This window comes from Ammodytes marinus, assembly GCF_949987685.1.
Source record: "Ammodytes marinus genome assembly, chromosome: 6".
Lineage (NCBI taxonomy): Eukaryota > Metazoa > Chordata > Actinopteri > Uranoscopiformes > Ammodytidae > Ammodytes > Ammodytes marinus.
In genome coordinates, this window is record NC_137235.1 from 17753938 (window position 1) to 17769094 (window position 15157).

Sequence of the window (15157 nt, forward strand, 5' to 3'; positions counted from 1 at the left end):
GGAGTTGTCCTTCTGTATTTGGACAGGCCTCTCTCAGCCAATCAATACCCCCCATTGTCTCTGTGATCACTGGAACGGTCCCCCCTCTGACGGCATTGTGGTTGTGGTTCAAACTAAATGGATTATTGGCCTTGTCTTGTTTTCTTCCTGTCTGTGTCGGGGGAATTGCCTGTGTGTTTTGCCTGGTTGGTTTGTTTTGGGAGGTGGGGGGGGGGAGGGGGGTGTTTGGAATAATTTCCTGGGATGAAGAAGCTGTTCGATGTGGGAACAGGACACACAGCATTTGGCTGCTCAGTTGGTCCAAACTGTCAAATGGAGGGAAAATAAGTGCTCAATGTCGTTCTGTCATTTAATTCTGTCTTTGACCAGATGTGAAGCACAGATCAAAGTATAATTCAGACGCAGGGCAGAGGCAGGAAACACAAGAGGGACAAGTGATTGAAGCAAGTGAGAGAAAATGATGGATGAATCATGAGGGAGGAAGAGAGGCAGAGGGAGGATGTTCGGAGAGGACGGATTATGCTAGCTGCTGTCCTTTTGGATTCTGCTGTGACATCCCAATGTGTCTGTATTGCTGACTGAGGTTTGGCTGGAAGGACTTTACAGCCATGAAGGGCACAGCGAGGGTGTGTTTATGTGGGGGCATGTGAGTGTGAACCCTTGCGTTTAGTCATCACATTGCTTCCCTTTATCTTTTTTATTGTGCTGTGTGCATGTCTGTGTGATTGTGTGAGTGCAGTTCTCTCTCTATGTTTTTGTGCGTGTGTGTGTGTGTGTGTGTGTGTGCGTGCGTGCGTGCGTGCATGCGTGCGTGTGTGCGTGCGTGCGTGCGTACTCTGTCTGTGTTCATATCTAATGTTTGAGTGCAAAGGAGGGCGGGCCACGACAGGGTGTTTTGATAAGGGAGCAGATGTTCTGTGCGGTGTCTGTGAGCAAGCATAATAATATGGTCTCGGAGGAAACAGGCATTATGTGTTATAATAAAACCACACACTACACACTACACACACACACACACATCACACCACACACTCAGTGACTGATCTCAGGGTTTTCTTTTTAACGTTTAAAGTTATGTGTTATCATTGTGGACTAGAAAATGCTATCAACTATATCGGAGGCAAACTCACTATAATTGCCTTTTAATTATTTGTCAAATTATTTTTGTTTTTGCACAGTCAGTATAGATTTGTGTTTCTGTTTTCTGATTGTATGTGTATGGTGCCACATTAGAGTGAGGTTTCCCTTTTAATAATCTGACACCTAAACCCCCGCGTGTCACTCGTGCTGAGGTGATTATCACTCATACGTATGCCTTTGCATTTTGAGCGTTTTCTTATCAGGGGGAAAAAAAGTATTTTTCAATGCAGTTTGCATTTAAAAATAGAAATAGGTGAATCCTGGATCATTCCTCTTAAAAAAGATGAATGGAAAAAGTATTTGTAGATAGACATAAGAGGAAGGTGAACATTGGTGTGTTTGTTTTGCAGGGTTTAGAAGCCACAGTGAGAAAAGTATTAATTGCATCAAACATCAATGTTTTTAGCAGTTTAGTTGTCATGTTTGTGAGGCGTTTTACACAATAGCTGCACACACACATTCTGTATATCAACCGTGCAACACTGATCCTTCCCAATTCTCCTAAAACCACAACCGTGTGTAAATATTGTCTCAAAAAACAATCCTCTGTGAATAAAGGAGTGCAGACTCGTCCTCTTTTTCTCTCCTTTTCTTTTTTCTTGTTAACAGTTTCAGAAGAATAGAGATAGTAAAGTTATTGAAGCCTGACAGGGTTGGTTTTACGCAAATTACAAGACAGATTGATTATTCAATAAACTCATAAACAGAACATTAGTCATTTATTTTATTTCATCAGGCAAGTATTGGTTAGTTTGATCTTTTCAGTTCAGTTTGTTTCCCATAATACCCTACACAACGGTTCATTGTACTCAATCAATAACATTTCAAGAATTTACAAAGCACCTTTGTCTTTTCTGAATTTAAGGTGTCCCTGAATAATCCCTAGAAAACGAGTACAAGAATTTTCACAGGGGGTATTTCTTCAGGACAAAGTAGTTCCTCTGAAAAAGGTTCCCTGCGTGTTCTATTAATTATTCTACACAATGAATAATACCGCATGGGTACTATTGTTCATTGTGTCCAGCAAATTGAATGTTGTTTAATCATATTTCAGACTTATTAAGGTATTATTATGTGTAAGTTATTAGAGTTAACAACTAGCACCATAATACAACTGTCCCTTTGTCTATGATTCAGTGTTTATATCTCTATTACACTTGAGTCATATCATTAAATATGGATTTAATTGTTTAACACTGACTCTCTGTGTTTTCTATCTGCTTTACAGGATTGAACACCTGAGCCTGAACATGGCCATGCAGCTGCTGGTGGGAGTCCCTCTAGAAATGGTTCACGGAGCCCTGCGGATCGGACTGGTCTACGTGTGTGGTGTGCTGGCAGGTGGGTGTATGGTCTCACACACACACATACATACACACACACACACACACACACACACACACGTAACAATTACAATATCGGTCCTTCTCTAATCACTGAATACATTTGCTTCCTTCTTATTTACACACACGCGCAAGCACGCGCACACACACACACACACACACACACACACACACACACACACACACACTCACACCCTGTAGGGTTTTGCCTTTCAACACCACCGTTATTCTATCTGCTTGATGTGTGGTTTTCATGCATTCAGTGGCCTATCGTGTTCCAGCCAGTGTGTTGGTGGATACTAGTGGATACTGGTCAATGTGAAAATGTAGCGTGTGTGTGTGTGTGGGTGTATGTGATGTTAAGGACAGATGGCCTTGTGTTCTTTCGCTTTACCAGACGTGGTGGGATGTAGGGGGTTGTCAGTGCCCCATCTAAGCCTCTGTATCCCCCTACGGTCATGTGCAATGGGGCAAAGTGGAGAGAGAGACAGAGCTCAATCAGAGGAACACACACACACACACACACACACACACACACACACACACACACACACACACACACACACAATTATAAGGAAAAAACATGAAGGGGGAGTGTGTGAAGTAGGAATGAAAAGAGAAGGATGCAGAAAGGGAGATGAATTCATAAGTGTTAATAAGCCTGAGAGGGTTTGGAGAGGGGGGAGCAGTATATGAGAAACCTAGAGACGGGAGAGGAGAGCAGGTTGGTGAGATTTAGGAGGAATAGAGCGCACAACTGCAAATGAGAAAGAAAGAGCGGACACACAACTTTGAACAAAATGTCACTCCCTTCCTGCTTCCTAATGGTTCAGCTCAGACTGTAAAAGTCTGCATGTGTGTATGGGGGTGTGTGTGAGATCATGAGCTCTGGTTTTCTTTACTGTATCAGTACATGCTAACAAAGTCAACCCCTTCCATTGTTGGTTTACTTCTCCAAAAATCTTTTTTTTTGGGCCAACAAGTGACACTTCTGGCTACAAGATAACTGGAGTGGAATCATTGGGCCACTTTTTGAGATGATGGTCAAAGCTTTTAGGGGATGGAAACGCAATGCCATGTGGCAGTGAGCGTGGTGTGTGCGTGTGGTGCTGATAGTAAGAACAATCAGTGTGGATCATGAGATATGAATTGCAGCCAGTGTGATCTGGCTTAATATTTATGAAAATAATGTCTCTATTTGTCTTTCCTCATCTTGGAGGCCCCAATTGTGTGTGTGTGTGTGTGTGTGTGTGTGTGTGTGTGTGTGTGTGTGTGTGTGTGTGTGTGTGTGTGTGTGTGTGTGTGTGTGTGTGTGTGTGTGTGTGTGTGTGTGTGTGTGTGTGTGTGTGTGTGTGTGTGCAGGGGTCAGTGACAATCACCCTGGGGATACCAGCTGTGGTGGCCTGTAGCATTAGCTCACAGTGAAATGACGATGAGGAAATGGGCCATAAATTACACACACACATACATCTGCTGTTTTAATTAGATATCGACCACCAGCGGAAGAGGGGAGGCACCCTCTGGTTGTGTTGTGACTGTGATTTTTGGTTTGTTGTGTCTGACTGGCCTTATTGTTTTATTTGCACTGGCAGCAGAGGGACGAATATTAAACATTTAATTGAGCAAGGTGGATTTAATCTGTTATTTGCTTAACATTGCACATGTGACATTTATGCATCAATTTGGTTTAGGTTGCAGTTTTATAGGATGATCAATTTTGTATCATTTCTGACTTTGGACAGCAAACATTATTGAGAGCTAGAGAAATAATTTTCAGTGAAGTTTACGATTCAAAATGTATTAATAACTGTTGTTACTGTTGTTATTAATAACCAAATTATGGGGGTCATTGCCTAAATTGCTTGCTCAAATAATTAATTATAGTTTATTTATAATTTAAAAAAATTATGTATTAATGTTTTACTCTCAAATACCACTACCTGTATTAAAATCACATATAAGGGTGATTTACTAAATATGGGACATAATTGATTTAGTATATATTTTAGTATGAAAATAAATTATATATAAAAGTAAATGCTAAAATAATACAAGGAGAAAACAATACCTGGTTTACCTAACTATTGTTAGCTTTGCATTTCCTGCATCTGTTTTGTTAATTTAATGCTTTTCAAAGAGTTTCCCTTCTAATTCTTTAGTATTTTTGTCCAAGTGGTCCATCAGTTTCATCACAAAGAACATTAAACTTGCTCCACAATGAGACTGCCAGATTGTGTGAAGAAACCCCTCAAGCAGTAGTGAACAGAGAGGGGCTCAGCTGGCAACACACAGGGGTCAAAGCAAGGCTCAGAGTTCAAGTAATGACTCAGAGAGAGGTCGCTGACCCTCTAGGGTTACAACACAGATGACATTTTAATGTAAACAATGGACCTTCCATGTAAACAACTCACAAGTAATCACTTGTGGACAGCAGACAAGTACGTAGACACAAACAAACAAGGGTCTGTCTGTAAAAAGAGCATCACAAGGGTGTCGCAAAGTTGACAAAAACAGAGGTTCTGGCAGAAAAACAAACACATAGGAAATAAGGCAAAACACCAGGGTGGTCACACACAAAGGACATACTTTGATGCCACTGTGCATTCAGTCAATTAAACTTTTGACTTATTTAATTATGAATGCTGATGTGCATCATCATCCCCTCTCATGCTTCCTGTTCTTACCCTGCAGTTTGGATGAACAGCTAAGATAAATGAGATGCCACTTTCGACTCTCAAAACTACAGGCGTCTTGGGGCCTGTTGAGGAGACTGTGTCCTTGTGTGTATCGTGTGTGTGTGTGTGTGTGTATGTGTATTTGTGCGTGCGTACGTGCAACCAAAGTAAAATAATGTTATCAAACCAAGTTAATTACAGGGATGGAGGTCACCCTGCCAGACACACATCTGAACCAGGTGTCTGAATGTCTGTGTCTGTGTGTGTCTTTGTGTTTCAGGAGGAAGGATGTAATGGAAGTGCTTTAAAAGGGTGTAATCTAGGGAGTGGAAATCCATGTCCAATCATTTCAGTAATGTAGAGTAGAGTTTAGTGTGCGTAGGTATGTTTCTAATCGACTTGCTGCTTCGATTACTTTGTCGTGTTTAATGACCCGGTGAGTCAGATGCTGTTATTGCTACCTTGCTGTGCTCCCACCATGGTTCACAAACCTAAAAGGGACACACATTCGGAAAAGAAGAAACTCCTATTTGGTGCTAAGTGTCAGCTACAGCTTTTAAAAAATTACATTTCACTTTCAGTGACACATTCCTTTGAAAAATCAGAGTTGGAAGACAGGGCACTGATTTGAAACTTACTTTCCTCACACATTTAAATTCCATGGCAATTAATTGAATAGTTTATGCGATGCTCCGAATGCTAATCAAACACAAAGACATCACGGAGCAAATTTATGGATTTTATTCTGGTGTCTTTAATTGAATACATTTGATTGGCCAAATGTGCCAAATAAGTGAACCTCATAAAATGAGTATATCATGAAAATACTGTTTTCCTAATAAAGTTATTTCTAGGATATCATCATTGTTCATACAGCCGGAACGTTTGGCTAATACTTGGTGTCTTCAATTGTACATTCAGGGTTATTGTTATATGGCAGTAAAATATAAAGCCCCTATTTACATCCCAACTAAATGCTTTGCCTTGAATTCAACAAAAATATCCTCGGAGTCTGCAGTAACAGAGACATTTGGGAGCCACTTGTCCCAATGTGGACCACACCCTCAAAAGTAGGACATATGAAAACAGAACAACCACTCAAAGACAACAGCTTAATCCGTCATCCAAAAATCAAGGGTCACGGCCCCCCCTGAAATCTTACTGGCCACCCCTGTGGCCACCCCTGTGGCCCCCCCAGATCTGATCGTTTTTTTTTTTTTTTTTTTTTTAGCCTAGTTCAGAGATTCTATGTATTTTTTTTTTTCTTTCTTACCATTTTTTCTGATCTGGTTGTTGGCCATGTTCATCACACACACACTGATCAATCAATGCTGGCAGCTAATCCACTGATATGGGACCAGTTTGAAATTTCCAACTACTACAGTAATGGTAGGACTGTGGGCACAAGAACTGGTCTCAGGTCAGCATAGGTCTTGAAAACGGCATAAGTGTGCGTGCCACGTGTAAGGGCAGATTTTTAAAATCTGAATTTAAAAACAATTATATTTTCTTTCTTTTTTGTGTGTATGTAGGCTTATTTCAATTATATATTTATTATAAGTGTTACCTGATATTTGGTTAGTAGCCCTCATAACATTAGTAAATGTCCAGTCAGTCCAGTTCTTAAGCATCTAGCTGCTAGCAAGTTCTGTTGTTTTGCTTGATTTACTATTCATCTTAACTGAAACAAATGTTGACATTTTCCTTTATTCTCTTCACCAGAATGCACCAGAATGCTTCGACTACATGTTAAAAACACAAAAAAAATCTCCTTTTGCCCCCAGACCCCACTACAGGGGTTTAGTTTTCTGACAAACATAATAGTAATACTATAATGTTTGGGGGATTTGGGATTATAAATTACCTTTGCAAAGGTTATAAAACATATCACATGCCATTCATTCAGGGTTGCGATGGCCACCCCACTCTAGGTCTGTGGCCCACCTTGGCTACCCCAGTCAGAATATCCTGGAATCGCTAACATCAACAGAAAAATCGAATGGCTACTAGATACATTCCATTTGTTATGTTTAAGAAACGTTAAATATGTCAACACCGTCAGACAGGAAATCTGACGGAGTTGACATCTGACGGTGGTGATAGGCCAATCACGGTAAAAAAAACGAAAGCTGGGAGGTTGTGTCAAAGCTTAGCTCAGTAGCTTAGTATATATTGGATACAAACATGTCATTTAATTTGCTGAAACATAGGGTTTGTATTCACTGCACCCTGTGTTGTCCCACTTCTCAAGAATCACTGATATATGTAAAATATTATGTACATAGTATATATACAGTATATGCATGCATGCATCTATTTGTTATGTAAAAAAAGTATATAGTTGTATTTCAGAGAGAAGGAAGGACGGTGAAGATAGAGGTAAGGGACCATTCTTCAACGGCTCCATGTACTCTCCCCTGCAGCGTGGGCAGTTGTGTCTTATACTTAGCATCGATAATATGCACAGGTCATTGCCATGGAGAGGATGGAAAGAATAGAAAGACTGAGAAATGAACAGCGGATGGAGCGTAGGATATGAATAGTAGAAAGAGAGTGAGAGAAAGGGAAAGGAAATGAGCAAAAGAGAAAATAAGAGAGTTTGGGTAATTCAATATTCTGACGTTCCATATCTCTGTCTCGTTTTCTTTGTATAATGTCTCTTGCACACAGACAGCAGTGAGAACCCATTTCCTCTGGGGACTGTGTCCCTGAATCCCCCCATTTTTAGACGTTTGAATGCTTGAATAGAAATGCTTGATTGGATCTTTTGTGCATGCGATGAATTGGTACCAAGTTGTTAAAGAGAGCAATTCCCTGTGTGCTACAGCCCCATTTGTATGAATGCATTTGTTTTACATAAAATCCCAGTGTGTGCTGGTACAGTATGAGCAAGCCTCTATTCATAAAGGCCGTTTTATTATACACCCACATTAAATAGTGAGAAGCGAAGCCGTCTTTATGCCATTCAAACTAGATTTTTCACTGTGCAAATGCTCACAGTTTGTACAAAACGGTTTCAATTAGCCGGTTAGTCACAGCATCTGTTAGTTTGAAGGGAAGGGAAATAAACTCCCGAATAGTGAAAATCTCAGACTCAAGATTATAGCACAAGACACATCAAATAAACAAATAAAGTACGGTATAATTTAGCATTATATCCCAATATAGTACTCACAATATATTCATCCTATTATCCCTGAACAAATCATATCTTGTGAAGAAAACATTCTCCCCGCAAGGTGTATGATGTAGCTGCAGCTCTTCTGAGCACTAAAGCAGCTTTATTAAAAAATAAATAAAATCAAAAGTTGATCACATGAGTACTTGCATGTGAAAGGTCCCCACACTTTGCAGTACCCATCAGCTCCATGGAACTTTTATCACCTTCCAGCTCATTGTTTTGATTTTACGGCCCAGAAACTTTACTGTTTTCGTTCAGTCTCATATTGTCATCTTCAGCAGCAGGCAGCTGTTTCTATCAGAAAACCCACTGCAGGCTATATCAATAGTGGATGGACGAAGTTAACGCCGTCTACGTAGCAACCATAGCGGCGCGTTTAGCAGCTAAAGAGCCTGATGTATCCCTTTGGAATTGGCAGAGACCAAAAACCAAGCTAAAAGGAGAGTGAATATTCAGCCGACAATCATCATGTGAAACTTACATCCAATCTAATATTTCATCAGTGTATAACTTATCTTAACTACATTACACTCTAATACTTTTGACTTTTTCTAATATTTAAATATGCACTCATGGTCTCCTCCTACAACCTTGTTATTTTTGCTAGTCGTTATTTCAGATTAGTTTTTTATTATTATTTTGAAATACAAAACAAGACAACATGAAACAAGCAGCAGTTGAAGGGCTAAACAAAGCGTAAAATCTATTGTGTATTTCCATCTGATGGTTGAAGTTCATTGTTAGTGCTAAAAAGTAGAAGTCTTCAAAGACTGTTTCCCTTCCTGAGTAGGGAAGATGTGGATAATACACACACAACAATGCGATATGTGAATTTACCTAATCTTGCTCCCTTATCATGTCCACAGGGTCTCTGGCGGTGTCTGTCACCGATATGACGGCCCCAGTGGTCGGATCATCTGGTGGAGTGTATGCTCTGGTCTCAGCACATTTGGCCAATGTAGTAATGGTAAGTTTTCTGTGTGTGTGTGTGTGTGTGTGTGTGTGTGTGTGTGTGTGTGTGTGTGTGTGTGTGTGTGTGTGTGTGTGTGTGTGTGTGTGTGTGTGTGTGTGTGTGTGTAGATGGTTATCAAATCACTCAGTTGTCCCGTCACTACATAGCATTGCCACCATCATCAAAGCAGCCTGTATTGGGGCCCAGCAGATGCTGTTCTATCTACAGATGCCATACATTCCTCACCATCAGGTTTCTCTTTTCCCTGAGATGAGAAAGTGTGTCAGTGTGTGCACACATTTAAGTGACAGCACGTGACGGAATCTAGGTCTGCTCTGTTTGGTCCCAACTCCTCATGCTGTGTGTGGGTCATCATAAACATAAGGCAAAAGGCACCTCAGGTGAACCTCTATTATGGGCAACAGGGTACCTATTATGTACCCTGGCAGATCCTGGTTGAGTTCGTCCTCCACCTCTCAAGCTGAAATCATATTATCTAACACATCAAGAACAGATTGGGGGTCAGAGTGTCTCTTAAGGCTTTTTCAAAATTGGCTTGAATTGAGACAGGGGGCGAGATGTCATTTCATTTTAGTGTGTGTGTGTGTGTGTGTGTGTGTGTGTGTGTGTGTGTGTGTGTGTGTGTGTGTGTTTGTTCTGTCACTATCACCAGCACATGAACATGTCCTCAAGAATTCTCCATCCTCTCGTTCTCTTTATCTAGAACTGGTCGGGAATGAAGTGTCAGTTCAAGTTATTCCGGATGGCCATGGCTCTGGTCTGCAGTAAGTCTGGATAAAGATGCACTTCTACCCATATATTATATTCTATCACCAGAGTGTAATCTTGTTTGCTTCCAGTGGGTCTCTATTGGGGTATTGAGAACAGGACAATCATGTCCACCTTGGTCTCGTTTTAATTTTAGTGAGTATTAGTTGGCTAGGGCCAGTGCTAGTGCAAGATTTAGTTTGCTCTTGATTCATAGAGAGTTTAAGAACATCAAAAGCTTTTAGCGACACAAACCTTGTTGTCATTGCCCTTACATGCATAACTAATGCTATTGATAGAGTCACTGTTCAAAGATCAGCTCAGACAGTCAAAAGTGGCATTCTTCATTGGCTAGATTCCAAAATGTTCAGATTGTATTAAGTCAGGTGCCCATATGAACATAATATTTAAAAAAAGATCTCGCAGTAATCATTACTCTTGTTCGTTAAATAATCCCTTCATAACAAGCCTCCACTGTAAGCAATAGGGGACTACATCTACAGTCCTCGTTTTGTGCATAATCATATAATAAAGTTAATCTGAAGCTAAAATGAGGCTAAAGTACTTTGAGTAAAACGATGCAAAGTGTATTACACACTCTGGTCTTATGTTCCTTTATCTCACAGTCTGTCAACAAAATATCTTTCTGTTACTCTTCCTGTCTGTGGGAACACTTTACTGTAAAATGATCTATGTTTCTCAAACAATGTCCCAGTGTAGCACAGTTGTTTGTAAGAAAACAAAAGCAACACTAATTCTCCTCCCTTATAGATGAGATCTTTAGTTCACCGGCATTACAAATGCTGCAGTTGTCTGGAAATACATACAGTCCCCTCCATAAGTATCGGAACAGTGAGGCCAATTCCTTTATTTTTGCTGTAGACTGGAAACATTTGGGTTTGACACCAAAATATGAATATGAGACAATAGACAACATTTCAGCTTTCATTTCCAGGTATTTACATCTGGATCTGATACACAACTGAGAAGATATCATTATTTGTAAAGGAACACCACATGTTTAGGTGAGCAAAAGTATTGGAACAGATAGACTTAAAATAAATCTAAGTGAATACGACCTAATATTTTGTTGCAAATCCTTCACTTGCAATAACTGCATCATGCCTGTGTCCCATTGACATCACAAAACCTTTGCATTCTTCTTTTGTGAAGCATTTCCAGGCTTTCACCGCAGCCTCATTCAGTTGTTGTTTGTTTACTCTCTTCAGTCTCCTCTTTAGCAGGTAAAATGCTTGCTCTATAGGGTTTAAGTCTGGAGATTGACTTGGCCAGTCTAAAACCTTCCATTTCTTGACCCTGATTAACTCCTTTGTTGTTTTTGCATTGTGTTTTGGGTCATTATCTTGCTGCATTATGAAGGATCTTCCAATCAGTTTGGTTGCATCTTACTTTAAATTGGCAGAAAACATTTTTCTGTAAACTTCTGAGTTAATTTAGTGTTGCCATCATGTGTTACATCATCAATGAAGATTAATGAGCCCATCCGAGAAGAATTCATGCAAGCCCAAGCCATGACATGGCCTCCACCGTGTTTCACAGATGAGCTTGTATGCTTGGGGTCATGAGCAGATCCTTTCTTTCTCCAAACTTTAGCCTTTCCATCACTTTGATAAAGGTTCATCTTGACAACAACACAGTAACACATGATGGCAACAGCAAAATGAACTCAGAAGTCTACAGAAACATTATGTCTGCCAATTTAAAGAAAGATGCAACCAAACTGATTGGAAGATCCTTCATCATGCAACAGGATAATGATCCGAAAAAAACTGCAAAAACAACGAATAAGTTCATCAGGGGCAAGAAATGGAAAGTTTCAGACTGGCCAAGTCAATCTCCAGACTTAAATCCTATAGAGCATGCATTTTACCTGCTAAAGAGGAGAGTGAAGAGAGTAACCCCCCAAAACAACAGCAACTGAATGAGGCTGCGGTGAAAGCCTGGAAAAGCATCACAAAAGAAGAATGCAAAGGTTTTGTGATGTCAATGGGACACAGGCATGATACATTTATTGCAAGTGAAGGATTTGCAACAAAATATTAGGTCGTATTCACTTAGATTTATTTTAAGTCTATCTGTTCCAATACTTTTGCTCTTCTAAAAATGTGGTGTTCCTTTACAAATAATGATATCTTCTCAGTTGTGTATCAGATCCAGATGTAAATACCTGGAAATGAAAGCTGAAATGTTGTCTATTGTCTCATATTCATATTTTGGTGTCAAACCCAAATGTTTCCAGTCTACAGCAAAAATAAAGGAATTGGCCTCACTGTTCCGATACTTATGGAGGGGACTGTACATACTTATAATGCTAATATTGTGATGCCCCCCCCCCCTCTCCCTCTTGTCTGCTTTACAGTGAGTGTTGAGTTTGGTCGGGCGGTGTGGCTGCGCTTCTACCCACAGGCCTTTCCTCCCTGCCCTAACCCCAGCTTCGTGGCCCACCTGGGAGGGGTGGTGGTGGGTCTGACGCTGGGTGTGGTGGTCCTGCAGAACTATGAGCAGCGGCTCCAGGAGCAGTCCTTGTTCTGGATCTTCTTCTGTGTCTACGCCTTGTTTGTGCTGTGCGCCGTCTTCTGGAACATCTTCGCCTACAGCTTGCTCGACGTGCGACTGCCCCCACCACCCTGACCCCAGTTATAAGAGACGGACAAGACACTGTTATCCCCCTTTTTTATTCCTCCATCGATGGATGCCTGACACGGAGCATTTCTTGCTGTCGGCCTCATCGTGAACCCAGCTCACCTGCTATACCTTCTGGGGGTGAAGCCTTATTGTGCAAGCTAAACTCCACCTGCTCTCTTGTCTACATTTCTGCCATTTTGTCTGACTCAAGGGTATCAGCCAGTTTTGGGACACTTGTTGGTGACACTGTGTTGACTAATGAGAAGCCTCAGATTAAAACCACAACAGACACAAACAGAAGCAGTGCCGCACACATGGCTGAACCTTCTGCCTCATCCAATGGTGCCTTCTCATTGAGACGTCGGCCCGGTGAAAGTATATTCCTGCACAGTTGCCTCTTGTGTAAGGTGACAGCGGTGAAACCCTGCAGTATAAACACATTTCAGGCAGAGAAATTCCTGAAACACTGCGGCGCCCTCGTCATCAGTAATTGAAGAATACGGTCAAAATGTAGGCTGAGTTGGAGTTTTGCCATCATTACAAGCAGCTCAAAAGCACAAGGGGGTAGAATAACAGACGACAGAATAGCTAAACCTAAAGAGAGCATGGAGTACTTAAGCTACAGCAACCTTCAAAAGGTATTATTAATTTACCTTCGAAGGAAAGTGTTAGTATTCAGTGTTGCCTTCAGTGTTTGGCACTTCCCCGGGAAAAGGATTAGTGTTCAGCACCATTTGAACCTCAAACTTGTGTCTTAAACTTTTTATGTGTGTGCAAAGAGTGCGATAATTGTACTATTGCTTGTACTGTAGTTAGAAAAGAAGCAGAAGTGCCATTCTTCAGACTTAAAGCTTTCCAAAAATTATGCCAAAATATTACTGCAAGCACCAGGGGAAGAGCACTTCCCCTGACAAGAATTGCTTTTGTGTAAGGAGTCGGCCAAACATGACAACGTTTTCATGATCTTTAAAGAAGCTCTCACTGACAACCTTTGAATAACCCAGAAATGCCGTCAAATTATTGTAATTTTGCTGTCCCCCTGGGCATTTGCGGGGATTTCTGCAACGCCTGAAAATTGCAAAGACGCAAAAGAAGTTCATTCTAGTGACTGGCGATGTGGTGAATTAATTAAAATGGGATTCGACTAAAGAACCAGGCCAGTCCCAAATAATCTGGTCTTTTTTTCTCATTACCAAATGTGAAAAGAGCACACATGCCTGACCTCGACTAAATACAGGCTGGGGTCTTTTCACTCTCATCTAGGGGGGAGGGGGGAGGTTAGGCAGTGGGGGAGTGGAGAGGTAAATCAATGCTGTCTCATTAGTTCTTGTCACAACTTAGATTGTTAATTGATTGACGATAGAAAAACGACCCCAGCCCTAAGGTGTTAATCTAAAACAGTACTGTACTTTAACCTCATGTTACACTGGTAACTGCTTCGCACAAACATTATTATAATGTAATTATATACAGATTGATATTTTAACATGCATTTGCTGTTGATTTGTATTTTACCTTGGTGATATTGGTATGTATGTCCTGTAAATTGTTTGATCGGTCCGCTTTGTGTTATGTTGGCTTTATCTTGTATGTATGCTATTTAAAATTCAGTACAAGATGGTCTGGGATTGTATATAAAAAGGACTATGACGCAAAGCTGAGTGAGGGGTGAACACTGATAATATTTTAACATTGTGCATATTTTGTAGATTTGATATGTACATACTGGAGTACATTAAACAGTTTTATACAGAAAAACGAAAAAAAGGATTTCTTTGTATTTTTGATCTCATTAATTGTAGTGTCCCAATTCATGTTTATCTGTGCATTTTCTATTTGACCTGCCCTAGAGGTACAGAAAGTAGTACTCTTCATGTGATTGTGCTGTTTAGCTAAAGGAAATTACAGAGCAAAAATGTGTATGCTAGTCATCTTTTCTGTCAGAGTGGGTGAACACAAATGGATATCTCTGTGTATGTGAATTAATGTTTTCAAGTATTTTAATTTGATTATCATCTCCAAAACCAACAGATGCTTGCACACCCACATTCAAGATGTATTCAGTATTCAAAGACAGGAATCTACTCCCATTGTGCAAAGAGAACGGCTCAAACCAAGCAGTTCTGCAGCCTTGAAACCATATTTGCTTCAAATTCAAAACCCAAAGTAGGCGTCAAAGTGATCAATGAAATGAGCGAGTGTACAAGAATTGGCCATTACTCATTCAGAGGGGGGACCCCTTTAAGCTGTCACTGAACATTTCCTCTGTCTGTCCGGTTGCAACCGTATGGAGCGTAGCAGTTTTTTAAGGCTTATGAAAAATTCATTAGGCGGCCAAGGCAAGCCACCTCAGTTGTGTTTCCCCTTAATAAATTTCAAATTTCAGAGGTGATCATTCACCTTGACGAGATGGAGGACACAAGTGAAGCTGCAGGGGGGGGGGGGGGTGGAT

General features: G+C 40.7%; 1 protein-coding gene across 1 annotated transcript in view; it reads left to right on the top strand.

Annotated features, from left to right (window-relative positions):
* The window catches only part of rhbdl3 (rhomboid, veinlet-like 3), a gene marked incomplete at both ends in the record, with an annotated part of 56424 nt that extends 43713 nt beyond the window's left edge, over positions 1–12711 (top strand). The window contains 4 exons of the mRNA XM_080029269.1: positions 2369–2481; positions 9206–9306; positions 10016–10076; positions 12440–12711. Of these exons, the coding sequence (XP_079885395.1) occupies positions 2369–2481; positions 9206–9306; positions 10016–10076; positions 12440–12711 (547 nt within the window). The remainder of the gene's footprint in view (positions 1–2368; positions 2482–9205; positions 9307–10015; positions 10077–12439) is intronic.
* Positions 12712–15157: the final 2446 nt, after the last annotated feature.